Source organism: Alosa alosa, chromosome 18, assembly GCF_017589495.1.
Source record: "Alosa alosa isolate M-15738 ecotype Scorff River chromosome 18, AALO_Geno_1.1, whole genome shotgun sequence".
Classification (NCBI taxonomy): domain Eukaryota; kingdom Metazoa; phylum Chordata; class Actinopteri; order Clupeiformes; family Clupeidae; genus Alosa; species Alosa alosa.
The window spans coordinates 25,968,645-25,995,895 of NC_063206.1; the positions used below are offsets into that span (position 1 = coordinate 25,968,645).

Consider the following 27,251-nt stretch of genomic DNA (forward strand, 5'->3'; position numbering starts at 1 on the left):
AATAACCCAAAAAACATAAGCCAAAGGAAAAGGCATGCTGAGTGATGAGTTTGAGCTGAATGTCAAATAAACTCAAAGCCTTTACACTTTGGTGAATAACTAGCCAAAACATTTGGGGAAACTCTAAATATATGCTTACTGTGAATGAGATAAATTCAGTCTCAAGCGCACAATTTAATAAAATAAACAGCTTCAAGGATCAAAGAGAGTGAATAAAATTCGAAGCCTGTTACAACTGTAGGGAGGAGAGTGACCTTGAAGGACCCCTCCTCTGCGGTTGAGCTAAAAATACAGCCAGACTGTCAAAAAGTGAACACAGTCACAGAGACCTGAGCAATCTCAGTATTCAGCAAACAGTATTCCTACGGGGGTACGCGGTACGGAGATCTCTTCGTTCCCTACGGTCGTTCCCCACATTGGTCTTGTAGGAACATGTTCTTTCGAAGGGTGGCAGTAATGCTCCAAATATTTTGTCGAAAACCGAAACAGTCTCGACAGAAGAAGTAGAAGAGGAGAGGAGAGGAAGGGACCAAAAGTCTCTGATTTTACCAACGTAGCTGGAAGTGCATGTTGCCGTTTGCAAGTATGTTTTTTTTGTTCACTGTATCCGTCGTTTGTTGATTGCACTGTTATATATATAAAAAAATAGACACCACAGACGAAAACAGACAAAATAGTTGCTAGCCTACTTAGCCCCATGGAATAAATAGCTAACAGGAAGCTAACGTTAGCAGATTGCTTCAGTAGTTTAAATATAACGTCAATTGTTTGTGTGATTAGTATATTATTCTTCCAGTTTTCTTTCATAGCACATTAACACGTCATGTCTGTAAAGAGTAATAAAAAGCGGCAGTGTACAGACGTTTAGTTCCTTCGCCCTCCTGAATTCCTTCTTCTCTTATGTCGTTTCAGTGATGTTTTTGTAACGTCAACAAACCTTTGTGGTGGTGACCACCACAACACGTCAAGTTGATAAGCTCAGTTGTGCATTGAGTCAATAGTTATCTGTGTGTTTTCTTCCACGTGACAGGTTGAAACACATGTCTTCGGATGTGGTTGATGTGGATGACGATGATGTGGAGTTTGTATCCGTAAGTGATTTTCTATTTTAATCAACATAAAGTAGACTTTTCTGCTGATGAAGGTCACAATTAAAATCTGTGTCACTTGACCTAAAACAACCAAAACAAACTACCAACGACACACTACCTGTTTAAAATGTAGGAGGGTCCTCTCAGACCTGTACTGGAATTCATTGACTTATCCAGTGAGGATGCAGACAATGACGAAAATCCTGTGAGTATTTGAATTTGACCTGTGAGTACTGGTATGGTCCTTGGATAATGACAGAATCCAGTACTGTTCTACCCCTGGTCATTGTTTCCTCCATTCTGTTTTCAATTCAAAGATGGAGGATGATATTGACAAGCACAAAGCTCAGGTCACTTCAACTTTGGACAGGCTTGCCCGGCAAGTCGCTGCAGAAAAACAAGAGAGAGCTGACAAATGCAAGGCCTTCAAGGTAATTAAAAGGTAGCTTATGAGTTATACATACATATGTGATGCGATCTAGGAAAACCATTCACACGGTGCACTCAAAAATCCTGGATTTTTGCTCTGTTTCAACCCTCTTTGGTGAAATTTCACCAATTTAAGATTCTGGTACCATCCTAGCAACATTCTGGACACTATCCCCTAGTAAAATCCTGGATACCATCCTCCCAAAATCTTGGATGTTGCTAGGATGGTATATAATAATCATAAGTTGGTAAAATTGCACCATGTGAAGGGTTTTCCCAGATTGCATCACATATTTGAAACAACGTCATCTCAATTTTGTTTATTGATTATTGTGTGTTTCTTTTTTAACAGAGAAAGGTGATCTCACAGCAGGCTCATGGTAGACAAGAACTGGCTGTTAGTCATAGTAACGGGGAGACTCACAATGCCAAGCGCTGTGTTGATATGTGGTTGAAAATGCCAGGTAATATGTGCTGCTTGTACTGTTGTAGAATATTTTCCCGCCTAAAGGTACCAGCTAATAGGGAACACTTTTTGTATGGTTCTCCAGCAGTCTGTCTCTGATTTGCCGTTGAGCTCAAATATTGACTTTTCACCAAAATGGCAGACTGCATATTTATATTTTGTAATACTTTAAGCAAAGCATCTAGTTTTTTTCCCCTGATGATGTTACTGATGATGGAAAAGACATCCATCTATTAAAAACATTTAAATTTTCCTTCAAAATAAAACCACAATTAATCTTGCCATTTGATAGTGTTGGCAAACAGCATCTTTAAACATAATTAATGTGTTTACAGCTTGTTGAACTGCTAAGGAGTATAGGGGGATAGGGTAAATTGATTTCAATTTACTCAATCCACTAACATTGTCATGCCAGTGTGAATGAGTGGGAACTCAGTAAATGTATATGTTGACACCATATTGCAAATCTATCTGAGAGAGGAATGGTGTAACCTCAAACAGTCATGGACCCTAGAGAGCATGTCAAGATACTGTACAGCAGTTGAGATACAACAGGATTCTTGGGGAAAAACATTCTGCTGACGGGTTAAGATAGCTGGGCTTCACTTGAGATTTTGTAAGCTTTAAACGTGCTATAAGCGATGCAGGGTAACGTCACTTCTGTTGATGTTCAAACAAAACAGAGAGCTAGCTCGCTACTTCCTCTCCCTCCCTCCCGTGCAATTGAAACTCTCCCAAATGCGCATCTCGTCTGTGCTTTGCTGCAACAGTTTATGTTTTTATGGGCAAGGTTGGCCCAAGTTGTTTTGTGGCCGTTTTTGGAGCCTAGGCTGTCCACGGAGACCGCATTTTTTTTAGAGCTTATTCTAGGCACAGGCAGCTAGCGGATGGTGAGGTGATGTTAGCTGTGTGTGACAAAAGGTTTTATCTTAGAAATGCGTATAGCACCTTTAAATACAATTGGTATTCAACAGAGTAGAAATGCAAATATGCTGAAGCAGAGAGTTTCTAAATAGTGAAATGAAAATGAATGCGTGAATATCCCCCTGATGTTTGGTACAGGAGTGAAGCCTGGAGTGATTACCAGTGGTATGGGATGGCGAAGGCAGTCTGCGGCCTCTGCTTCTATGTTCAAGGCCAGTCCTCAGACCTGCCCAGTGGTCAACTGCGGCCGTGTGTACGAGAACAAAGCTCTCCTCGAGGGACACCTCATAAGGTCAGAGCTGTTAAGATTACTGTTATGTAGCCAGGCAGCTACAGTGCTACACTCTGGGTGCATGAAAATGGGGGCTTAAGCTATGGGCTGCAGCAACTCGAGCTAGGTAGAACCAATTGTTTTCTTTTGTTTCGTCTTGACAGTACTCGAGATATATGTGAAAAATGGCAGGAGTTCTTCTTTAAGACACTTTAAGACGAGTTGGGATTTTTGTTGAGTGTTATTTTTTTATGTTTCTTTCAAGGTTTGACCACTCTCCTTGTGACCCGAGCATCTTTCTTAAGGGGTCCCCCTCAGTTCAGTATGCTTGCACTGCCTGTGGTTGGCATTTTGACACCAAAGATTCATGGAGGACACATCAGCAGTCTAAGGTATGTGCCCATCTACATCTGCTTTGTAGGTTTCACTTTAACTCATTGAGTGCCTTTTCCTTCCCATGCGTTGAGTGCCAAAAGCGTAATATTACGTTTACGTTTTTTTTTTTTAAATTACGAAATTTATACTTAACACACCTTATATGTGATTTTGGGAACTCTGTGATGAATGAAATATATGACCTTCGAAAACTCATAAAAACGCACAATCTGGACATTTTATCTGGACGTTTTATCATAACTCAGTTGCCGCTTTGGGTCGAATCAGTGACGCATGCACGTCAGGTCAAAACCAGGCCATTTTCGTGGGTCTATCACTAGGTGGCAGTCTCGCCAGGTCTCGCTGATCACTTCCCAGAAAGTTTACACAAGTAAGTAACAGGCAACACTTATTTCATGAAAGACGTTATATCTCCATTTCTAGAAAAAAAAATAGCGATTTTGATGAAAACTAGCCACTGTTTAGCTTAGGATTTCTCAGGAACAGAGGCGAGTAAAAATACATGGTTTGCACCCACCGAGAGCTTAAAGTCTCACCTTTTAATCGAGCCATTGTATGTGTTCATAGCTATAACACAGAATATGCTGTGGCTGTACAAAAATCATCAACAATGTTCTAGATTGCTGGCACTCTAGGACAAAGCTCCCGAAAACAGCTTGGCATTCAATGAGTTAATCAAGACGTATTTGATTTTATATATAAAATCAAATATGTGAAATATATATATATATATATATAGGAGAAAATGTCTATTAATGAAATGCATCCAGTCTGTAGTGTTAAATGGTGTTGAAAGTAAAACATTGCATTACATTTGTATAGTGCAATAAGATAATATGATTTTGTGGTGTGGTGAAGATGTTGGCAGTCCTTAACAGAACAGAACAGAAACTCCTTAACAAGTTATTTATCAAGTTTTGAATTATTTAGTAATGTCTGTGTTTGTTTGTGTATTGGTTCTGATCCCTTCAGATATCCTCTTCCAATCCCGGGAGTCATAGAAGCTCTCAGACCTGTCAGCAAATAGCATGCTTTGCTTGTCCTACTTGCTGCCTCCTCTTCAACATCAGGGATGAGTGCCTTCGGCATATGGCAGAGAAAGATCACTTCTCCGAGTGCATTAAAGGCTTTGGTGAGCACACATGGTTTACTGTCTTAAGAGGCCCCATGCTTCATAATGATTTTAGCCAATAGTTTTTGTTAGAGTAAACTACTGTAGGACTTCTGCTTTTGTTGAAGTGGAAGACAAAGACAATATGCCACAGGCAGAGATTCAAATGTGACCCTGCAAGGCGAAACCAGTCGCTTTGGTAAAATTACAAAATCAAGTTATTGTGCCCACATGAACGGCCATTAACTAAGCTTGCGAGGGTATTGCAAAAAGTATCGCTAAGATAACCACATCCAAAGTTGCCATGGTTCTCCTGTCACGATACGCCAGAAGAGGAGAAAATCACCTTTTTAAGTAAATTGTCACATGCGATAGTGTGAGGACACAGCTATTATTAGCCTTACGGTAGCAGGACTTTGAAGCGAATGACTATGTCCTCCAGTGTCATCAACCGAGTGAGTGTCTTTTTCTGCCCCCTATACCTAGGACGGTCATATGTCTATGATTGTGTATAGGCCTACTTTTAAAATACGCTAAGTCAATGGAAAACAATTCCTGGTCCGTAAAATGACGCCAGGATATTTCTATAAGTTCGTGCTTTTGACCGTTCGTGTCTTGAAAGGCAAGTCTTTCACATTCATATTCGGTTACATCTGCCAAGAAAGATAGAGAGCTGACACATTGAGTAATGAGTACATTTTAGCTCTACCGTAAAACCTTATAGCGGTGTGGACAAAGGGAATGACTGCTAATGTGTTGAATCTTCACCTAAATAAAGTCAGGGTTTAACAGTCAAAACGTATGTTTATCTGTGAAATTTGTTCACAATATGAAAGTGTAGACTGTATACTGTCGAATTATGCGAAAACGTGAAAATCGACATTTTAACCCGTACGTATCGTGGAATTTTCTCAAAATAGCATAAGATGATTTGTATATTAGGCAAATATATGTTTGTGACCTTGCTGTTTTTGGTACTTTTCCCTGGAGTGCAGCTTCAAAAGATGTAGCCACACCGATACCTGTACCCCGATATGCCAAAAACCGCCTGACAGCCTTGTGCAAGGAGGTGGGCTTCAGTATCCGATGCTCAGGGTGCCACAAACGGCTAACCTCACACATGGAGGCCCGGGCACACTTCAAGTAAGTGACACACAGACACACACACACACACACACACACACACACACACCTACCTATCTATTTGTGCATACAATGTCCATACATATTGAATAAAGCTGTCAACAGCACTTTTCCATATGTGACCGAAACAAGCAGTGTGTTACAGCAACAATTTTTCGGTTACAAAATTGAAATGACCACCTGTGGCCAAATGATCACCGGTGCTCAAAGTTTGCTCTGAAGGTGTTAACTGATGTTTTGTGGTTGTGCTCGGACTGTCTCTGTTGTCTCTCCATGCACTGTGTTTCTCTGTCTTTTTTAGTGTACACTGTAGAAATGCGACAGCTTTAGCTGTGGCTGATCAGACCGTAGCTGAGGTGATGCGGCAGCTCATCATACGAGGCCGCTGCGCCGCCTGCCCTAAGATCTTCCACAGCCAAGATGAGATCGACGAGCACAGGCAGCAGACTCAGCACGCGGTGGAGCCCACCGGCAGCATGGAGAAAGCCATCCTGCATTACAGCGACTACCAGGAGAGCCAGCTCTCCCACAGAGCACCGGCTGCAGCGCCATCGCCGGGGCCGTCCAAGCGAGTCAGGGGCGAAACGCGCTCTCCCCAGGCACAGGGCAGCCGGTTTGGCTCCCCCGCCAAGAGAAAGAGGCCGGCTACCTCCCACGATGGCGGCAAGTCCGGCCGTGGCATGGCCAAGGTGTGGTACTGCGAGTGTAGCCTGCGGTTCGCGGACGAGGCTCTGGCGAGCCAGCACTTGCTGGCGTCCAACCAGATCTTCCATAAGTGTGGCGTTTGCGACAAGCTGATGGGTGAGTCGTCCATCGCCCGGCTACACATGAGCCGTTTCCACGGCGGCGCCCACCTGACCAACTTCCTGCTACACTGCCGCAAGTGCCAGGTGGACATGCCGCGAATGGAGGACATCATGGCTCACGTGGGCACCGCACACCAGGGTCACACGTTCTACCAGGAGAAGAAGGAGGAGGTGGCAGTGGCAGCAGCAGCCAAAGCAGCGGCCAAAGCGCGCGATCTAGAACAGCCGGGTAGTGCGTCCACCAGCGGCAGGAGACCAGGGGCTGGACCTGAACCGGACCGGGCGTCTCCCGAGAAGCAGGCGTGGCTCTGCCGGATGTGCGAGGACCTGTTCGGCTCGGAGGCGGCGGTGGCCGAGCACTGCGGCGACCTGACGGCGCACAGCTTCCAGAGGTTCGCCTGCGCCCACTGCCCCCAGAAGTTCTTCAAGGAGGCCACGCTGCGGCGCCACTGTCACGCTGAGCACCAGGGCCTGGAGCTCGTCACGCGCTTCTTCTGCGGCCTCTGCGAGAGCATGCTCTACGACACCGAGCAGGACTTCCTCCAGCACTACGCCAGCCTCCATGGGAAAGACTACTACTGCATGGACGCACCCCAGCCCAGCACTTCCACCGCGCATCAACAGGTCTTGGATCAGCCGGTCGACACCGCCACCGCAATGGATGTGGACCCTGAGCGGCTCTGTCCCTGCATGAGCGTGGATTTGCCCAAGGACAAGGCCAAGGCCACGTACACGCGGTGCATGAAGCAGATGGCCAACAACCGCAAGTGCAGTTACGCCTGCAGCCTTTGCGATGAGCAGGTGCTGTCCTACGGGCAAATCAAGACTCATGTGCACACGAAGCATGGCGCACCGAAGCAAGCCAAGGCCTTCACGGTAGTGTGCGGGGCGTGTTCGGAGAAACATGAAGACGTACCGGCCTTCCACAGTCACTACCACGCCCAGCACTGCCCCCTAGAGCCCTGTGTGAGCTCCCGCAGTTGCAGCCAAACGGCCGAGGCCTCGACCTCGACCAGCACCAAGATTCTGCATGCTGAGGAGATCTGCCCGGAAAAGCATGGCAAATGTTCTCCAACAAACGACATCCACAGTAAGGACTTTGATGTTCACCAAAGCAAATAGAAAAAAGCTATGCTTAACAATAAACTAATATGTAGTTTGAGAAATAGGGACGAAGTGCTGTTTGTGTTCAGTTGAAGGGTTGATTATCTTCTGTGAATGAACTTTTTTACCTTACCTTAAATGCAGCCCGATAGGGACTCATTTTACACATACAAACGTATGAACAGTCAACACATAGCTAATGCATTTCTAACTATTGTTCCAGTGGAAGAATATGAAGACGTGAAGCAGGTCATGTCACTGGTGTCTTCGGAAAAAGAAGACAAGAAATCTGATGAAGGTGTGTAGCTACCTGACGTTGTATTTTTCCTGTCATATACCATTTCTTATGAGAGACGTTTCCAACTCCCCGTCCCTTTTTTGTACAGATGAGTCTGATGAGGAGTTGAAACGCGCCCTGGCCCTAAGTGAGGAGGAAGCGAAGAAGCCCACACCCTTTGATAATGGTGAGTACCCACCCACCCCCAAATATGTAAGGGATAATGTATAGAATGTTGGTTATTATCTGAAAATAAGTCCCGACAGGGCGAATAGGTTATGTCCTGAAGGGACTTATTTTCTGATAATGACCGGCGTTCTATACATTATCCCGCTTATTACACGGCTACTTGTCAAAACAGAAAAATAAACTCCACAAGATATGACTCTTTATTTTTTTACCGTTTTATCATGGCTTTTGCAGAAACAAATAGTTTGCAGCACACACTGAACTTGAATCAAACATTCTTTAGAACACAGCTGATCAACCGTCTGCTTTCACTTTTAAATGTTCCATTGCAAGAAGTGACCGGACTATTTGCGGAGTGATATGAAAGACGTCAATATCAAGCACAAAACCCATTTTCCTTGACACTACCTTGGAGCATTCTGCAGCATTATGAAGAGCTGTGTAAAAGATTATTTGTGGTAGTACTAGCAATGGCTGATTATGGAATCTTTTTCTGACAGATGTTCATGCATCAGTGTGACCTCAATGTAGGTATGTTTAAATAGATCACTGTAGGCTACATTCACAGCATCTTTATAGGTTGGTGTGGTGTTAAGGTATATTGAGGCACAATTTAAGTGTTTGTGTGTGTGTGTGTGTGTGTGTGTGTGTGTGTGTGTGTTAAATCGGTAAAATGTATGGACTTTGATCTTCGCAGACCCAATATCCCAAACATTATTTGTGTACAGGAATGTTATAATCATGGTGAGAAATCAGATTTAAACATGAACCTGGAGACATGAAACATCAACCTGGAAAACTTCAATATCATCAAATGATTATACATCAAATGAATATATGATAAAAACAGAAGGGCAAAATGAACTTTTGAGGGATGAATAATTTTGTACTGGTTGTCTAAACTGTTATAAACAAATGTGGCATCAGTATCATAGCTTCTGGAAGGCACATGCACAATCACCCAAGTTTGTGGAAAGAAATAGATATCAGATGCTAAAGCTACAGTATATTACATCATGCAATGTGTATAGGCCCATTCATTAATCACACTGGTTTCTTACTACTCAATTCATGTGACAGACACTCTTGTCTATTATTCCACAGAAATGGAGGAAGCTTTAAGAAGAAGTCTGGAAGAGTTCTAATATTGCAGAGGACCCTATTTTTTTTTGTTTTTTGTTTTGTTTTTGCTGTTCTTTATATGTGTTGTTGTTCAAAACATACACAAGGGTATGTGTACAGGTGATGTCTGGCTGTTTGTAAATTATTTTGAATAAAACTGGAATGCTCTACTTTTGTTTCTTCTTGGGACTCTGGTTTGTGGTCCTGTGCGAATTGTTCATGAAATGAGATCTCTCACTTGACTAGAAATCACTCCCTCCCCCAACACTCTCGCTCCTGCTCGAGGAGTCTGCTGGATAACGGCCACCCATGTTTGGAAATGTTTACTGGGCTGCACCGTCCGTCAAGGAAACCGCTAGAACGTGCTCCAGGGAGTAACTACTCCCCCGGCTGTCCTCAATAGTTGTGGCACCTTTCAACGGCAACTTAATTGTGCCTTCGGTATGGCCCAAGCAAAGATCCAGGCGAAAATGAACGAAGCAAAAGGAGGGCTGTTCAGTAGATCTATGTCAATGGCCGATCGTTCGTCGCGACTTGTAGAGAATTTGGACCAGCTTGAGATAAGGTATCGTTAAATCAACAAGCATGACAGTTTTGAATTTACACTATACAGTTGCCTTTTTTACTTGCACGCTCAGAATTCACATCATTATTTCTCTTTTGAACAAATGTCCGATGAGTGTGACCATGAACATGTAACATATTTCCTCGTGGACAAGCCTAACGAAACTTGCCATAGGCCTACGTTGTAGGCAACCAACGTTTTGCGAGTGGGCTATAAATGATTCAGGCCTAGCTAGGCTACCTTAATATTTCGATTAAAGTAATGATGTAAACAGGCTGGTTTTGTCAGCTGTGGTTGTGCACTGTGTCTTCGTGGGTGAGTGAATCGGAACCCTGTCAGTGAGACGAGACCGACTATTTGCAACACTTGTTGCATTTTTTGCATTGTTCTGTCTTGTTACAAAAAAGCAATTCAGTTTTGTCATTTTTATACAAATGTAACGTCTCTTCGTTCATTCATTCAATGAGCCGTGCTTTTGTCTCCAATTAAAATGCATTGAGTAATGTAAGAATTGTCCCCGATGAATATTTTTCAGGGTGGAGACTCTGAGAGAAGCAGCCACTGCAATGGAACAAGAAAGGGAGTGCTTACTAGAGATTATTCAGTCCATACAGAACAGTCAGGAAATGCGCAGTATCTCTGATGGTAAGTTTGGGTTGCAGGCCTTTGAGATGTTCATGATTATGAGTTGAGGGTTGTGTTACTTCATTTACTAATGAGAACATGGGCCTTTACTTAAATCAGGAGTTTGAGTTTGTATGGTTGTATGTGATCGTACGTGTATGGCTCAGCATTGAATATTCTAGATCTTGTTGAATAAGCTATTGTACAATAGCGTAGATGACAGAAGTGTGACAGCTGTCAGTGAACTCCACATGAGCGCTCTTGCGCAAGGGCTCTCCAAGTGACCTTACAAATTTGTAAACCATTTTCTCATAGGCGAAAGAGAGGAGCTTACTCTGACAGCCAACCGTCTCATGGGAAGGACGCTGACGGTCAACATTTCTGTGGATACAATTCGCAACCCTCAGCAAGAGGACGCTCTGCAAAAAGCTATGGCGCTTATCGACGATATCGCCAAGAAGGTGATTGATGATCTGGACAGCGCGAAGAAGAGGCTGATGGCGTTGCACGCAGCCTGCGTGACTGAGGCACCTCCCGTGCCCATCGATCAGAAGTTCCAGAGCATAGTGATTAGTTGCGCTTTGGAGGACCAAAAAAAGATCAAAAGACGACTGGAAACCCTGATCAGGAACGTGGACAATGCCGAAAAAAACATCAAGATTATGGATCACCAGAATGTGGAGGAGTCAAAATTGAATGGCAAATAGTTCTGCAAATAATCCCCATAAACACATGATTAAAGATTTGAAAGATTCTTAAAAAAAAAAAAAAAGTCCGAATGCCAATGTAGGCTATTTAACTGTGCTCAAATGTAGTTTTAAATACCAAGTGAGTCCCATATAAAGAGGAAACACACCCTCCTATTATGGTTACGAAAGAACAAGAACATTCCAATTAGACTTTTAATAGCACGAAATTGACGCAATCACATTTCACTACTCTGTTTACACTCTGTCCTCAAACTGTAACTAAGGACTGTTTCAATTAGAGGGTGGGTGTAGGAATGATAATGTATATGGACTTTTGTCATGGAGGCACGAAGGGGAGCTGTCAAACCAAGCCTATGGCCCATCCTGCCTTGAAAGGTATTCTAACCGCCAGGCGCCAGCAAGCCTCTGTATATAACACTGATCAATTAACAATGCTATTTAAAAATATGTGTTCAAATAATATTTTTAAAAATAGATGTTTACACTGTATTGAGAGAAATCGTATTCACCTTAACAAATAGGCTTACTGCCGTTTGTTTTTATCTTAAAGGGTTCAGTCCTGTGAAATTTCTAGTAGTGACACTGATGCACAATAAAATGGAATCATTATTGACATGTCTGTATGTATGAATTCCTCAGTCCAAGAGCACTTTGAAAGTCCATTAAGTCAAAGGCAAAAATGTAACTCGGACATCACGTAATCATTTAATCGAATTCTGTGACATAGCAGATGAATGGGTTGAACTGTGAACGCCTGGCAGACTGAGCCAATCGACCAGAGTCCTGAGACAGGGAGGCTTGCTCATGTATTGTGATCTCTGTAACCCCTGACTCATTGGGGAGGACACAGGAGGGCTGCGCCGGGTGGGAGGCTTTTGTGTGATGAATCCTTCTATCCTCACCCAAACCAGTGATGTAATCGCAGGAGAACGCACAGCTCGTTTTATAGGCGTGCACTGAGAAAGTCATAGAGGACTTTCACCTCCTTATATGTGACTGCTCGCTGCATCACCTGCATTAAATATGACATTGGGTGCAGAATAAAAGAAAAAAAAAAAAAATCTCAGAATTACAACCAACCAAAAAAAAATGTACTGCCCTTTATGAGGTCATTTACAGAATATACAACACAATCATATTCAAGGTAACCATTTCAGTTAGCAGAACATCCTTTATATCTGCTAGTAGCAATGATGTGTATGCACATAGTGTCCTACTGTTGCCAAACAAAAGTTCTGATGTTTGCCTAATTATTTATTAACTTAGGAATAGATATGATCAGGTACACTCAAATTAGTGTACAACCAATGCTTTCCTTATTTTGAACCAAGAGGCAGGGAACACAGAAGGCAGATATGTAGGCGTTTCCTTAATGTCTTTTATTGTTCATTTAATCTCAACATAGTCTCAATTATGAAAATAATGAAATAGCACACCATGAATGTTTTCACTAGGAACTGAGTTAGGGCAAAATAAAACAAAAAAATAAGCAGCCACACTTCAATGAAGAAGATGTAAACATACATTACACAGGAAATGTGCTGTAGGCATTAGATGTAAGGCAGGCATGAATTGGTTTAAGACGAATGGGTCTTTCATGTTCAAATAAACAGTTATGTTAAAACTATGAACTAAAATAAGTAAAACCCAAACTCGGGTTCAATATGTGCAATGCAACAGGCACATAAGGAAACTGTATTTTCTCTGTGCTCTTAGCAAGTAGTGATCTTATGCTGAAATGCTTAATAACCTAACCAATTCCTGAAATCACACCATAATCTGAAAACACTCCATTCAATGACAGTACCAAAAACACTGTTGTACATGTACTTGTGTGCTTGTTTACAAAGATACTTCATACACTCAAGTCCATTAGGTGCATCCAAGGCAATTCATGAGAATGAGAAGTGAACACATACTGTAGCTGTAGTTTTCTACTTGGTTTTCTATGGGTCTCAGTTAGTGTTGTGTGAAACGCAAATAATTGTAACAGTGTACAACCCACTTTTGAGGGCATGCATGATTGAGAGAATATTCGCTGACCTTAAAAACCAAGAGACTAACTAAAAGAATGGTACATGGATAGGCATGATTTCATCTCCAACACAAGTCATAAACATTAATATACACTCAGAGGTCTAAAAAAAAAAAAAAAAAAAGCATCTGGAATTTTACATTTTTCTTCTTAGAACAATCAACTTGTCAAAATAATGTTCCAAATATAGGATACAAGTAAACCGTATGTGTAACAGAACAATCCACAATATTTCCATGACATGAGACGTGATTGTACTTTTTAAATTCCTGTTTGAGCGTAGACTCAGGGCGGCAAAATGGTTACTAGTGAAGCTTGCGGGTGACCACAGAAGCAAACTAGCACCAAGGTATCTCTGTTTTGTATCAATTCAATTATTTGATATGAATTTTTACTACAGTTGAAGTGCAATGGAAGTACCTTGTAGGACTTGACTGCTTTCCGTGCCTTCCTACAGCTGAAGTTACATTGTGCAACAGGTCCCCACACCTTGGGTGATCATTTAAGCCCTACTTCTAACCACACACTTCAACTCACCATTCATGCCTGTATAACAAATGTTTAGTATTTCTGTATAATTATGGATTTACCTATCAGTTATATTCTAATTCTTTAAAATATATACAATTAATATTAAACAGTTAGAATCATTTCAAAGCTATTTGGCACGGAATTTCCTGCGAAGTTTCAGGCAATTCATGGTCTGACTATATTTCAGAGACACCAACAACATTCATATAAAAATACCTTTAGGAGAAAAGTGCACCTGATGACTTCTCATCAGGTGGCTCTCTTCCGTGATATGTACCATATATGACTATCAAACATTTACATTTTCAGTAAAAGCAAATGAAATACTATGGAGCTGGAGTGTTTTGATTGGGCTAACAGCAATACACTTAGAGGAAGAATTTAGCAGGAGACTGATCCCTTTCTGTTTTTCTTTCGGAGAATTTTTCTCCGGCGTCTCAGTAAAAATAAATGTTTTTTTTCCGGGATTCTTGTCGGGTAAACTGGAATCAACCAGTCATTGGTCCCAAGTTACTGCCGCTGACACACAGCATGCAGAATCAGCTACTCTACTAGGAAAAAGCTAAACTTTTAAAGACCTTTGGATCTCTAGTATTTGAATAAGGCACAGTCGTATGCTAACATCCTGCTCAAAGTTTATGGCCATTAGCCTAGTATACCTACCAGTACAAACATATTGCACAGATGAGCAGTCAAATGCACATAGGTCATTTGTTTCAAATAATAATAAAAAAAAAAAACAGAAAACTAAAAAAAGGCAGAATTTACATACATATGTAGCTATGTCCCATTGATGTGTAAGAATCATACCCTGGTCTAGACCACAAGTAAAGCACAACTTGGGTTACCTATCAGAACTGTGCACTTCATTGTGTACCATCATAGATAGGCCAGACTTATTTTCTAAAATGCAGTACCATTTGCAAACACCAGGTGGAGACAGAATCCCAACCTGCCGCTAAGACAACCGGACTCGCCTGCTGCTCATTCACAAAGAGCAAAAGAGGTGGAGAATTGTGACATACGTGGAGTAGGTTAGCAGCAATGCTAGGAAGCAGACTACAGTCAATGCTAGCAATGCTAGATTAAATAGGTTAAAATGGAAAGCAATACCCCCCAGGTTGTTTTTGCTTTTTGATCTAAATGAAGGCCGTCACCACATCTTCCGGTTTACTGAAGAGATGTCTCCACTTTCATTGCATTCTTAATGGCAAGTCAGGTCAGGAAATAAACTAGTCTCTATAGATAAGCCACGCTTTTGTTAAGACTTCCATCTCTCTGACCTGGCAGCCAAGACAGGATTATTAGTGTTATTATAATGTTATTATTTTTCTTTTTTAGAAAGAGAAGGGAATCTTGTTAAATCAGCCTGCAGCCACCAAAAGGGTTTTTACTTTTCTTGGTCCTCTGCTTATTCGGTCGCAAGTTGATGACCTCGCGTCCGTTCAGACTGCTAGAGTTCTGGCTTAAGTGTCCTCCGCTTGTCGTGTTGAAAACTCCTGCAATAAAATCATCATGACAAATGGCAATTACATCACATGATCACAGAAAATCAAAGAATGGTCACACTCCAAAAATCTTTCTTTTTTGCTGGGTTATTCCATTAGCATCAGGGGAAAAGAACAAACGTTTCGGACTCATGGCCTTCGTCAGTGTGTTTCCACTGACGAACACACAGTGTAACACACTGACGAAGGCCATAAGTTTCCTGGATCACACACCCACAAGAAAACAAATAGGAGAGAGCGGTGTTTGCAAAGAAAAGGACTCTTATTATCGCATGATCACAACAATTAACCTGGTTATGGTGGTGCTGGTATTGAAACTGTTGTCCAAGCCTGTAATATTCAGTAAGCATCATGTTGGGGTAAGATAAAATACCAATAATGCTAAAGGAAAACAAGTTACTCTTCTCTCTTAAAACAAAAGGATCTGACGCTTCAATAAGGGAAGCCTTACCAATCTTATTGCTTGTTGAGTGAACCTCAGGCTCCTCGGCTGTCTGTTGCTTGAGTCTTTGAAGATATTTTTCAGCCAGATACTTAAAAACTACAGGGAAAGTTGGGCAGATTTATGATAAAGGCTTGTTATATTGCATGTACACTTGGATCACATCTTAGAAGTAGATGTACCACTCAACACACAATAAATACATACTCCATTTACATTACACAATAAATACATTATACATCTCATGAATCAAGTCAGATTTTTATGTATTCAGAGGCCTCTCTTCAGTTCCTTTTTGTTGTGGTTGTGACAGGGGTAGGTTGTGGGGTGAGGTGTTTGTGGTCACTCACCTTCATTGACATTGAGGTCCTCCTTTACAGATGCCCGGTAAAATCTCAACTTGAGCTTTTTGGCGAGACCTTCGGCCTCCTCACTGAAAGCATAGATGACCGATGTTTAGCAAACACAGCTATATATTATCCTTAACTAGGTGATGGCCAGGGCTCTCTTGTGAAAAAAAGACCTGACTCCTCCTAGGATAAACACATGACAAATTAAAAATAAATAAACAGACCTTCAGTAACACACATCAGGACTTCAAAAACTACCAAACCCACAACCAGACTGTTGCAGACAGTTGATAATATTGAACTCCCTAAAGAACCCCAGGGAATCTTGCACCACAAAAAAAAAAAACATTTGATCTATTCATCAGTTCTCTCCAGCAAGTGGGCTAAACATTTGTCCCGTTTCCAAATTTAGTAGACTTCAAGACAAAAAAAAAAAAAAAGTTTCTTACTTTTTTATCACTGTGTCATCCAAGAGGTCAATTTTGTTCTGCACTAGGACAGTCGGGATGTCCCCCACCTCTATCTCCACCTTCTCTCTCCAGCTGCTGATGGCTTCAAAGGACTCTCTGTCTGTGGTGGAGAAAACCAGCACGCACGCCTGGGCACCTGCACACACACACCCACCCAATACACCAATGCATTAAAAAAAAAACAACACTGTTTTTAATTAAAGTTTGGGAGCTACTCCGGCAGACATTCTCTTTTGTTTTAGCCTTTGTCTACTTTGTCCTGCACCTGGCCTGAAACACAACCACTCCAACAAACCAGCTGTCATGGTCTTCACATTAGAGGCAGGTGGTAAAGCCTCAAATAATCCCAATATACTTACGATACTTAAAATAATGATTTCAAACCATGACACTTAAGATGATGATCTCAACCATAATCTACAATCTATGATGTTTTAACATTACTCTGCTGATTTCATTTAATAAAAACCAAAACCAAAAACAGACATGCCAAATTGCCATTGTTCATCAAGTTATCCCCAACATGCATGGGGCCCTTGCTAACAAAATGGACTAATTAAAGTAGTGACCCTGTGTGTATGTGTCCAGTCAGTCTCACCTCTGTAGTAGGCCTTTGTGATGGCATCAAACTCCTCCTGTCCGGCTGTGTCCCACAGCATCAGCCGCACATCTTCATCGTTGACTCTGGGAGGGGGAAACATGAGCACGTGGACACATAAGACTTCGGCAAACACCGCAAACACCATCCTGTGCTGCTATAGACCGATTTACAGTTAGTAAACAATGAACCTGTGTGCGCAACCTGGCAACAGAACACTCCGATAATGTAAATAACTGTAAAAAAAATAAATGGTGAATTACGGTGAACAACTCTCCACTTTACACCGAGAAAGATACGCTGCAAAGTTGACTTTGGTAAATAGTAAAATGCTTTCGGATCCTTACAGGATTAACAATTGGGTACAGGACCCCAGCAGATGGCCTAATATTCAATGGCCCAATATCTATAATTATGTGATTGAAACGCCGAGCGTATATACCAAAGAGAAACTGCTAGCATATAAATCGTTAGAGACGTATCAATATGTTTTATCTGGACACGTCCAGGAAATTTTGTTTCACGATTTTGATGGAACAGACTTCTGTGTGGTACGGGCAGAAGTCCTGCCAAGTCAGAGGCAAAGTGGCATGTATGATGCCTGGGCCATCGTCCATAAATCTGACAACTGGATATTGACAGCTAATTGTACCTGAATAGCTGGGCAAGGAAGTAGCCTACGTAAGAAAACCATACACAAAACGACACAAAAAGTAAACCATAAACCCCTCAATTATGTAGTGAATTAGAACCACTGGAAATGTGAATAAATAGAAAGTTGATCGTCTAAATAACTTAATAGTTAGCTGAACACTAAAAAAGCAACAAAAAAACAAAAGCAATCTTGTTCTTTTTAATTAGTGAACCTTTTGTTTCTAAGTGGGACGGTTAAATGAACCGAGTTTAATTCTCCAAGCCAAAGATGTAGCGGAGGTACGGTCGAGCTACTCTGACGTGTTCTAGGGTAGTTGACACCCATAACCAAGTGCATTTATACAGTCATCCAAGCAAGTTAGGGTACATCAGTCTAACTATTCTCATTCTCTATTCATTATTTTGGATCTTTTTTAAACAGGACAGAGCAGGGACCGTTGCGAGAAATGGTGTGGATAAGAAACTGAAACTGGAAATGACCATCGGCACCAGGATCTAAACTTGCTATGGAACAATGATTGCTGCTGCTGCTTGCACCATGCTCTCCAGCAAAGAGCAAAAGTGGACACATCTCTGAGGGGTCCTCCAGCGGTCATAGGGACAGATTTGATACAATTATCAAGTTTTGTTACAAATGAGTGACTTAAAAATGGCGTCACCTACCCTCTTAAGATTTATGGGCATCTATTGTTGTGTGGATTAAACTAAGTGATGGAGCACAATGCTTTTGGAAAGTGGTTAGATTTGTCTCAGTCAGACTGTTTGAAAAGTGCTTAAACCAAAACAAAGTATATTTTCTTATTGTTTAGTAGAGAGTCTCACTGTTTGAGCAAATGTCTCATCAGATGATTTCAACACATAGTTCTCATGCTTCCTCAACCAGGAATCCCTAAACTGTGCGCATGTAATTCATGTTCCGGGCTTCCCCACCAGATCTGGCTCAAAGCGACAGTAAATCTCCTGAGTGAGAGAGAGAGGGAGAAAGAGAGAGAGAGAGGGAAAGAGAGAGTGAGGGAAAGAGAGAGAGGGAGGGAAAGAGAGAGGGAGGGAAAGAGAGAGGGAGGGGGAGAAAGAGAGGGAGAGGGAGAGAGAGAGAGCGCAATCCCTGCCCCTGGATGGCATTCCACTCACATCTGTTTGGCATACAAGTGCAGGAGACCAACTCACTCAGATGACCTCAATGTCTGTGTAAAAGGATTAGGAGCGCATTTCCCACATAACTCTGCTAAGGGCTGGGGTGGAAGCTACACTGAGCAACGCAGCGCATCTCTCTCTCTGCCAGCGCAAGGACTGGGCATCAGGGATGCTATTTAAGTCAGAGGTTGATGACAGAAGAAAAAATAAAGAATATGGCGATTTGAGGTTCAATATGCAAGAGATAATCCAAAGCTAGGTATGCTTCACTGTAAATTATTTTAATAATCCAAGCACAAAAAAAAAAAAACACTACGGGTCTGTCCGAAACAGAAGGCTGCTGTCTGCTGTCTCGCTGTCTTCAGCTCTCTAATGAGTCACTTGCTGTAGCAAGCATCAGGGTACCAGCTACGAATTTTGTTTCGGACAGCCTAGCAAGATAGCAACACAGAACGCCGTTGCCAGGATACCAGAAAAAAGAATAACGTAACGTTCAACTGCAGCAACAGCTGCTCACAATTAAACAGAATTTTGGATGTTGATGGCAGCATGAGGGATGCATCTACGCTGCCTTCAAAATTCGGCAAAACGAAGGTATCTTACAAGGCAGCATTTCATAGAAATATTTGATTAGGACATGCCTCGCTCCCCTGTTAAGATATCTTAAAAGGCAATTTCCCCATTTTGGACACAGCCTACATGTACATGTAATTATCTATTTCCAAATCGGCCTGGCCAATGCCTGAATTCCAGCACTGTGGCTGAGAAATCTTAGCCCGGTTATTGGTTAGTCGATGCACCTTGTAAGAGTGGTTAGAATTATTCTGTCTATGACTTAGTGGGACTGTACTAGGAGGTGAAGATGCCATTACAGTGAAATTCAACTCAATAGCATTCTAATGAAAGGGGCATATCCTGGTCATCATATTTGCTATCCATGGTTCTGCTGCAATATTGAGTTCTAGAAGTGGAAAGAGGCCCATAGATAATCCTGTTCTCGTATTTTCCTGTTGCTGCTAACTCTTGCTGTAACCTTGAGCTGCAAAAGAGGGAAATGCTTGCTTGGAAGGTTTACAAACATAATTCAAAAAGGCCAGCAGCCAATCTCGTGCAAATTTCAAGTTGCTTTTCCATGGCAATAAAAGTATACAACATATACCTGTTGCACAATATAGCTGGAAAGGTGATGCCAAAGAAGCCTTCCTTAAAGCACACCTTTGTTTCTGAATTTAAATAATAAATTAATTAAAAAATAATTCATTACAGCTGATTCAGAATGCTGGAGCACGCCTGGTCTTCAATCAGCCAAAGAGGACACATGTAACTCCTCTCCTAGTTACTCTCCAATATTCCACTCGCAACACAATAGTTCACTGCACTACAAACAAACATTTCTCACTCACCGCTGCCAATGGGTGTTCCATCGGAATGGTCCGTGGGGAAACCGGAGCCCTTGCGGAACCAATGTTCTTAACCACTGTCCGGTTCAGTGGCGCAAACTTTGGTTGTCATGGTGACGTAATATGTGAGTAATTGTTTTGTAGCTTTATTTCATGCATACAGTATACTGAGTAAATATGGGATGTATGTTTTCTACTTTTTAAAAAGCTATTTTCTGGGGATATTGTGATATTTTGTATGTACTTCCAAATGTGTGTTTTTTTAAAGGTTTTTGTAATGCCATTTTCGGATTGGTTTATTGTCTGTCCAATCACTGCTCTCGGGTAGATTGTGAGCCCTTCAAAAGGGCAGGGGTTTTCATTTGGGGGGAGAGAGAGCAAGGGGAAAGCACGCTTGCTGTGAAGCTGTGCAGTGAAGTAAGGGCAAGAAAAAGTGTGATCGTGATCGTTCAGTCTATAGCACGTGATCGTTCAGCACTATATTTGTGTTGCCTGATTGAGGCCGGTTTTGTTTTCCGTTTATTCTCAGTTGTTGTTTTCTCTTTTGTTAATCACTGCTACTGCACTGTAAATAAAACTCGCACCCGCTTCACTTTAGTCTTGAGTTGCCTAGTCGTTTTTCTTGCGGTCATCCTGATATGAGAGAGGGGTGGGCAAGCCTCAATCTCACAGGCGCTTTTGTCTTCAGCAACAGATTGTATAAGGTTGACAAGAGGTTGCGATATGGTGAGGGACAGGTCGTGTTGCTTATAAAAAGAACATCATTAGCCTACTTAAGCGCAAAACGGTCAGCCATAGATAAACGTGACACAAATCATGGCTAATATCGCTAGGTTCTGGTAGGCCTACTGGTTATGGCTTTGTGCTATACATTAATAATAGCAAAGTTTTAAGTTGACTATTTTAATTGCATGTTATTTTGTCAACATACGCTCACAACCTACTGTCGTTAAAAGTGAGGCCTAAGCAAAATAGGCTACAAGGCTGTCTGTGTGTCAAACACGACTGATCCCCTTACTCAACATAAAATAATAATGTTGCGAACTGTTAACACGCTCAGTCAAAACCTTCCGTCGCAAATTGTGAAAAACATTGTTGTAGCCTACATGTCAAAACAGACGGAAGGCATAGGCTACGGTTTATTTAGCGTCACTTTACACATAATGTTAGTTGCATTGATTAAAAACTGTAACAATAATAGTACATCGGGTGGCATAGCAGGCTCTGTTCAAGTCATAGGTGACACCCAAAATGAATGATCTCCCCTGACAAGAGTTCGCGATAGTAAGAAATTGTCTACATTGATGCATGGAAAGAACACAGCCTCTGAATTCGCACATAGAGCTCACAATAGCATATCCAAAAAAGTTAAACGGATTGGGCAACCTCATCAGCTGTCTCAATTGTGTCAGACCGTCCTCCAGACGTGTTCTTTTTTTTTTTTAAGCAACCGCCCCAGGCCAATGAGACAAGCGTGTAGCTACAACATAAACAAAGCGAAACTCTGACGTATCTTCTTGAGCGATCTCTGATTGAGACACAGAAAGCTCTCAAAAACACTATTAGGTCTTTAAACATTTACCATCACACACATTCATTCATCGGACCTAATATTTGTAGTTGCCTTAAAAAAAGGAAAAGAAAAGGTGATAGACCCCCCCCCCCCATCCTATTTTTTTTCTCACCGGATCTGCTCCAAAAAGCAATGCGTTTGTGTGTCATGTTCTGACAATCATCTGCGCCAAGTTCCATGAAAATCGGATGAACTTTGTGACCTGTGAAAACTTTTAAGTGATTTTGATTAAATCCAATATGGCGGAAGATCCAACATGGCAGAAATTGACGTCATGGGGTGCGTTGAGTTCGGCCTCATCCAAGGATTCCAAGTATACCTCAATTTGTATGATTGAAACGTTAAGTGCATAGATGTAATGCAAAATCTGACACATTGGGGGCACTAGAGCACTTGACATAAAACTTAGTGAAATTAATCATATGACTATACCGAATCAATGTGCCAAATTTACCAACTTTTTACTGTATGGTTCAATGGCAAATGAGCGTTTTAATAAGAACACATAGAATCACTATGGGTTGCCTCACAGCTTCGCTGCTTGGCCCCCAATTAAACATGTGAAATATTTCAGTATAGTATTATATATTATAATATATCATAGTTTTAGTACATTTTTGGGTAACACTTTACTTGACAGTATCGACATAAGAGTGATATGACACTGTCATGACACTGTTATGACACTGTTATGACACATGAACCTTAACCCTAATCTTAACCTCTAACCCTAATCCTAACTTGTTATGACAAAACCAAATGACACTTAATGACAGAAGCATTATGTCATAAATGTTTATGACGTGTTTATGACACATTCATGACAGTGTCATGTCACTCTTATGTCGATACTGTCAAGTAAAGTGTAACCCATTTTTACTTTGGACCAAAATGTCAATCAGTGCAGTTTTGAGTAATCAGAAGGCAGAGAAGTTTTGTTGCGCGCAAAGTTTTTGAGTCCAGGTGCGTTAGAACCAATGATGTGAATCCGGATGGCTGAAACTTCTGCTCTTGCTCCTTATTAAAACAAGTTGTTCCTTTTACAAGACTTTGTCTAGTCACTTTTTTCAGAGTGTGAACCACTTATAGCCTCTTCCAGTTTTGAGTAATACCAGAAAATACATTTACAATAAAATAACCATATAATGGAGACTTGGGGCAGTGTCACTACATCAAAGTAAATTGTTCCCTTAAGGCCACTGATTAGGCTAAAAATATCATTATATGTCTATGCTACTATGACGAGAGGTACCTGGAGACAAATTGAAGTATTTTTTTATCTTTGTAAGTGTAAAGAAAGGGTATAAAATGACCTGTTTGAGTCAGGTGCCTCAGGAGTCAGTCTTCGGCATCAAGGGACAAAAATCAATTCAAGAGAATCTCAGCAAACCAAAGACATCATAATAGCATAATGTTATTGTAATTATATTAAACACATTTTAACTCAAAGAGTGCCTTGGTTTGCAGAAATTCTCTCTTCGTCTTCTTCTTCATAAATATAGAGACATATAGAATCCCCTGCTTACACAATCTGGCGCTCCAGGAAGTCCACCCCGATGGTCTTCTTGTAGTCCTTGGTGAAGATGCCCTTGCAATAGCGCTGGATCATGCTGGACTTCCCCACAGCACCGTTGCCGACCACCACCACCTTGATGGCCACCTCCATATCCTCTTCCAACATGGCTACCTCCTCCTTCCACTCCCCTTATAGTGCGCTTGGGTCCTCCTTCTGACGGCTCTGTGAGGTCACCGTTGGATTGCTCTGTTGAGGCATTAAGAACATGAGAAAAAAAAAAACATGCCGGTAAAGTTAATTTATCATCAAGTACCATTTACCATTCACAGTGCTTTTTATAGACTACTTTATAAAAGACAGAGAGGCTTGATGCACTTTACGACTTAAAACAAATGGTGATGCTTTAACTGGCACAACATTTGCTTTCTTGTTCACTCTGCGTGTGTACTTTGAACTAGGCCAGCTTTCCTCTCCTACCATAAATTCTTCCATTGCTAGGTTCCCATACGTTGCTGCAGGGTAAAGACCTAAACCTGAAGCATCCACACATAGAAAACAAACACACATTGGAATTTCACCTCTTGTCCACTTGACATAATCTAGCTCATTCTAGGTCTCATACTGTTTTCATTATGAAGGAGGCAGTGATCTGTGTTTGGAGGTGTGGTTCACAGGGCACAAGTTCAGAAAAAAAAAAAAGAATGGATTCCAAGGTTGAGGTCATAACATTCCGCTGGGTTATGGAGGATGAGCCACGGAACTTTGCCACGTGAAGCCAAATTCCGCTTCTGTTTCCAAGCCACAAGCTAGGCGTTGCAGATTTGATCACCATGTCACCGTCTCCAAGTGTTCTGATTCTGAGCAGAAACATGGACCAAACCTCACTAATTCTGGAATCATGCAGCTGTCTACTTCTGTTCCCCTCACTGACAGGTGGTGGCAGCTGATCTGACAGCAAGGCAAAATGTGAGCGGCCCTGGCCTGTTGGAGAATGTCAAAGAATAATTTATGGAGAGGTGCAGCTGTATGCCAATTTACTTGTACAGTAGAGGAGAACTTGAGGAGTTGTGAGAAATTAAAGCGACAGGAGGAGAAATAAAAAAGCTTTGCTAGTCTTTCCTCATCCACAAACACAGCATCTGTAACATCTCTGCTCCAATACAGCAGCTGTTCTGAAAAAGGCAAATCTTAGGCTAAAAACCAAGTTTTAGCTTTAATGACATTCTAGACGACAACTTCTTGATTCAAATCATTCAGATTCAAGTATGCCTACACCTGACCTGACCAAGACCAACAACACAAAATAGCTTTCATGAAGATGAAAACCCTGAGTCAGTGAAGCCTGATTGGGTTACAGCATGCAGTGGCTCCCCTCAGCCATCCATCCCTATGAGAGGTAACTGAATACAGTGATACAACCTCACACAACAAAGCTTCCATACGAAAGCGGCACCAGAGTGATATCCACTCTAATAGCCCTTGTCCATTGGCAGGGAGAAACGTAATGTGTAGTCAAAGAATTTACCTACACTACACAACAGTCTGGTTGCAGCTGCCCAGGCCTGTAAACTGAGAGCCCCCGTGTTTCCGACTTTCAAAGAAGCAGGAGGTGGACAGTGCTGACTTCAAAAGACTTCTCATGTCACAAACATTTCAACAGTGAACTGGACCTAGGCCTGATACTAAAATGATAAACCATGATAATATGACAATACTGATAAGTTAATAATGAATAATAACTACTAAATACATTACTATTAGTAATAATAATAATAATAATAATTTTAAATACTGGTGATCATACCAGGTTGGAAATGAGGGATTATGTATTCTTAATTGTATTATGTATTCTCAATTCTAAACATATGAAATACTTACATAGACCAAAATACCAACACATGCATAGTGACAAAATAGCGGTCAACAGTGCAACTATGCTCTTTAACATTAGCACAAGCGTGTGATTTGTTCAAACCCAGCTGGTTCAGTCACATGGGCTATAAACTTGAAAGTGCAATAGTTGCCAAAAAGGATTCATAACAATGACATAACACTGACTGTATTACATAAGCATGCAGTGTACACTTTGATTACCAATTGTATATCGTTCACATGCCTGGGTCCTCTAAACTGTCAGCCATTTCTTTGATACAGGTCATTATACCAGTGTGTAGAGGCATATAATTTTTCTCCCAACAAAAAACAAACGGACCTTTAGACAACAAAGTGTTAACAGGCACATGAGACGATGTCTCGTTAAGACTTGATTACTACACTAGGTATTGCCGTGGGATTTGCTATTTTTTTAATACTGCTCTCAACTTAACCACTGTAACCAAGACATACAAACAAGATCCATCCACCCATATAACGTGGGAGAGGGTATGGGAGCGTACGGACACAAAGGTGAGCCCTCCATCAAAGCATCTATGCAAGACGAAAACCCATCACGGTGGAGATACTTAAGTACAGTTCAAACATACAAAGCACATAATGTTCAGTTTTGTCCTAGTTTCTTTGCACAACGCATTTCTGCAACTTCTTACAAGGTCCGCCACTGATGAACACTTATGATGATCTAATGATCGTTCCCCCTAGTAATGCCCTGGGCCTAGTCATCTCTTCATAGCAAAGCATCTTTTTGATTCATTTAACTGGAAAGCGAACTTGTTTGCAATTCGAAAACAAAACCACTGATGAAATAGCTTAATTAACGTAACATGACTGGTATTAATGAAGAGTCATTTTGATGCATGCCACTGATTTAGCATTTCAATAAATCCAAGCAATCAGTTAACTGCCCAGTTCAGCTAACGTTACCTGACACTTGTTGTAGGCTAATTTATTTTGTAGGCATAGCTGAAAACTGAGACAGTAGAGGAAAGCTATGCTAGCTAGCCGAGACCAGATTAAAGCTAATTATGTTGGCGAGCAACGACTAGTGTGCTATATTTCAATACACAAATACACTGCTGCTTCATTGTGTCAACAAAGCCATACATGTTAAGGTTACGTTAGCAGAAAAAAATGTGTGCAAACACATCTTATAAACTGTAACGGTAATGTCAGTGCAAAAGCTCGCTTTCAACGCCGAAGTATTGCATCTTACCTGCATGAACGTTACACGTTATTAGCTACTTCTGGATCCGATGAAACTGGGGCTGCTACGAAAATTCGGAATGGAAAGTTGCTCACACACCCTGCAGACCTGTCACGTGTATTTGTGCGTGACAAAATAACTGAAATAGAGAGATTTTGCCACGTTACCTACAGTTAGTTTTTCTATCCAATTGGGATCACTGCTATTTCTATGGAAGAGAGATGGTTATACGGCCTCACGATATCTGGCCCTTTCGCATAGGTCCTACGCTAACGTTACTGCTACTGCTCCAGTTGTTAGCTAGCATTAGCCCTCCCAAACTGGTTAGCTCATTGTGGATTCAATCCTGCTCACAACTCTCTTAGGCTTCATGAATGACAACAATGCAGCAAAGAGTTCACTTGGCAACATTCACCAAATATACCCGTTAACAATTTAAATCAGCCTGCAAAGCAAATAACTGTTACTAACTAGACAATTCAACATACACAAAATATCGATAGTGCCCATAGCCTCCCTTGGTTACTGATAGCGCATCCTTCTCTTCCATGTAGGTGACGCCTGGTCGCAAACGTTGCTGAGGAGTTTCAAAATTGAAGTCCAGTTAATAAAATGGTACCACTTTTAATGGTGGTTGGTGCTAAGTTAATTATATGTTTGTGTGTTCCTTGTAACGTTAATAACATTAGACAATAAAACGATAGCAGTTGTA

At 41.5% G+C, this 27,251-nt stretch overlaps 3 protein-coding genes across 7 annotated transcripts; 2 read left to right on the forward strand and 1 right to left on the reverse strand.

The window, feature by feature from the left end:
• The first annotated feature begins 381 nt into the window (after positions 1-381).
• znf451 (zinc finger protein 451) lies at positions 382-9,499 on the forward strand. Of its 2 annotated transcripts, XM_048270368.1 has the most exons (14): positions 382-583; positions 1,031-1,091; positions 1,225-1,296; positions 1,409-1,522; positions 1,873-1,984; positions 3,049-3,202; positions 3,447-3,573; positions 4,550-4,709; positions 5,684-5,831; positions 6,133-7,727; positions 7,965-8,039; positions 8,128-8,205; positions 8,708-8,738; positions 9,312-9,499. In XM_048270368.1, exons 2-13 carry the CDS (start codon positions 1,041-1,043, stop codon positions 8,725-8,727), a joined length of 2,706 nt encoding a protein of 901 aa, XP_048126325.1. In that variant the 5' UTR covers positions 382-583; positions 1,031-1,040; the 3' UTR covers positions 8,728-8,738; positions 9,312-9,499. The 2 variants fall into 2 exon arrangements, with proteins under 2 accessions (XP_048126325.1, XP_048126324.1); XM_048270367.1 differs by lacking the exon at positions 8,708-8,738 and having other exon boundaries at positions 385-583.
• A 110-nt stretch (positions 9,500-9,609) lies between these two features.
• bag2 (BCL2 associated athanogene 2) lies at positions 9,610-11,841 on the forward strand. Its single transcript, XM_048270369.1, has 3 exons — positions 9,610-9,894; positions 10,430-10,539; positions 10,834-11,841. Exons 1-3 carry the CDS (start codon positions 9,773-9,775, stop codon positions 11,223-11,225), a joined length of 624 nt encoding a protein of 207 aa, XP_048126326.1. The 5' UTR covers positions 9,610-9,772; the 3' UTR covers positions 11,226-11,841.
• Positions 11,842-12,586: 745 nt separating this feature from the next.
• rab23 (RAB23, member RAS oncogene family) lies at positions 12,587-27,108 on the reverse strand. 4 transcript variants are annotated; one of them, XM_048270445.1, is made up of 8 exons: positions 27,028-27,108; positions 26,549-26,678; positions 23,450-23,685; positions 17,163-17,248; positions 16,544-16,700; positions 16,095-16,177; positions 15,754-15,843; positions 12,587-15,293 (listed from the first exon to the last, which is right to left on the reverse strand). In XM_048270445.1, the coding sequence occupies exons 3-8, from the start codon at positions 23,602-23,604 to the stop codon at positions 15,154-15,156; spliced, it is 711 nt and encodes a 236-aa protein (XP_048126402.1). In that variant the 5' UTR covers positions 23,605-23,685; positions 26,549-26,678; positions 27,028-27,108; the 3' UTR covers positions 12,587-15,153. The 4 variants fall into 4 exon arrangements, with proteins under 4 accessions (XP_048126402.1, XP_048126403.1, XP_048126404.1 ...); XM_048270446.1 differs by lacking the exon at positions 27,028-27,108 and adding an exon at positions 26,711-27,021 and having other exon boundaries at positions 26,549-26,603; XM_048270447.1 differs by lacking the exon at positions 26,549-26,678 and having other exon boundaries at positions 27,028-27,104.
• Between the last annotated feature and the right edge of the window lie 143 nt (positions 27,109-27,251).

What these genes read in the sequence shown, in the direction of transcription:
- rab23 (XM_048270445.1), bottom strand. Translation starts at nt 23,604, where the DNA reads ATGTTGGAAGAGGATATGGAGGTGGCCATCAAGGTGGTGGTGGTCGGC. An exon ending in GATGACACAGTGATAAAAAA is followed by an intron (nt 16,178 to 16,543) that starts GTAAGAAACTTT and finishes CTATGCTTTCAG; the next exon opens with TGAGGAGGCCGAAGGTCTCG. An exon ending in CTCAACAAGCAATAAGATTG is followed by an intron (nt 15,294 to 15,753) that starts GTAAGGCTTCCC and finishes ATTTTATTGCAG; the next exon opens with GAGTTTTCAACACGACAAGC.
- bag2 (XM_048270369.1), top strand. Translation starts at nt 9,773, where the DNA reads ATGGCCCAAGCAAAGATCCAGGCGAAAATGAACGAAGCAAAAGGAGGG. An exon ending in TTGGACCAGCTTGAGATAAG is followed by an intron (nt 9,895 to 10,429) that starts GTATCGTTAAAT and finishes AATATTTTTCAG; the next exon opens with GGTGGAGACTCTGAGAGAAG. An exon ending in AATGCGCAGTATCTCTGATG is followed by an intron (nt 10,540 to 10,833) that starts GTAAGTTTGGGT and finishes ATTTTCTCATAG; the next exon opens with GCGAAAGAGAGGAGCTTACT.
- znf451 (XM_048270367.1), top strand. Translation starts at nt 1,041, where the DNA reads ATGTCTTCGGATGTGGTTGATGTGGATGACGATGATGTGGAGTTTGTA. An exon ending in ACAAATGCAAGGCCTTCAAG is followed by an intron (nt 1,523 to 1,872) that starts GTAATTAAAAGG and finishes CTTTTTTAACAG; the next exon opens with AGAAAGGTGATCTCACAGCA. An exon ending in CTCGAGGGACACCTCATAAG is followed by an intron (nt 3,203 to 3,446) that starts GTCAGAGCTGTT and finishes GTTTCTTTCAAG; the next exon opens with GTTTGACCACTCTCCTTGTG.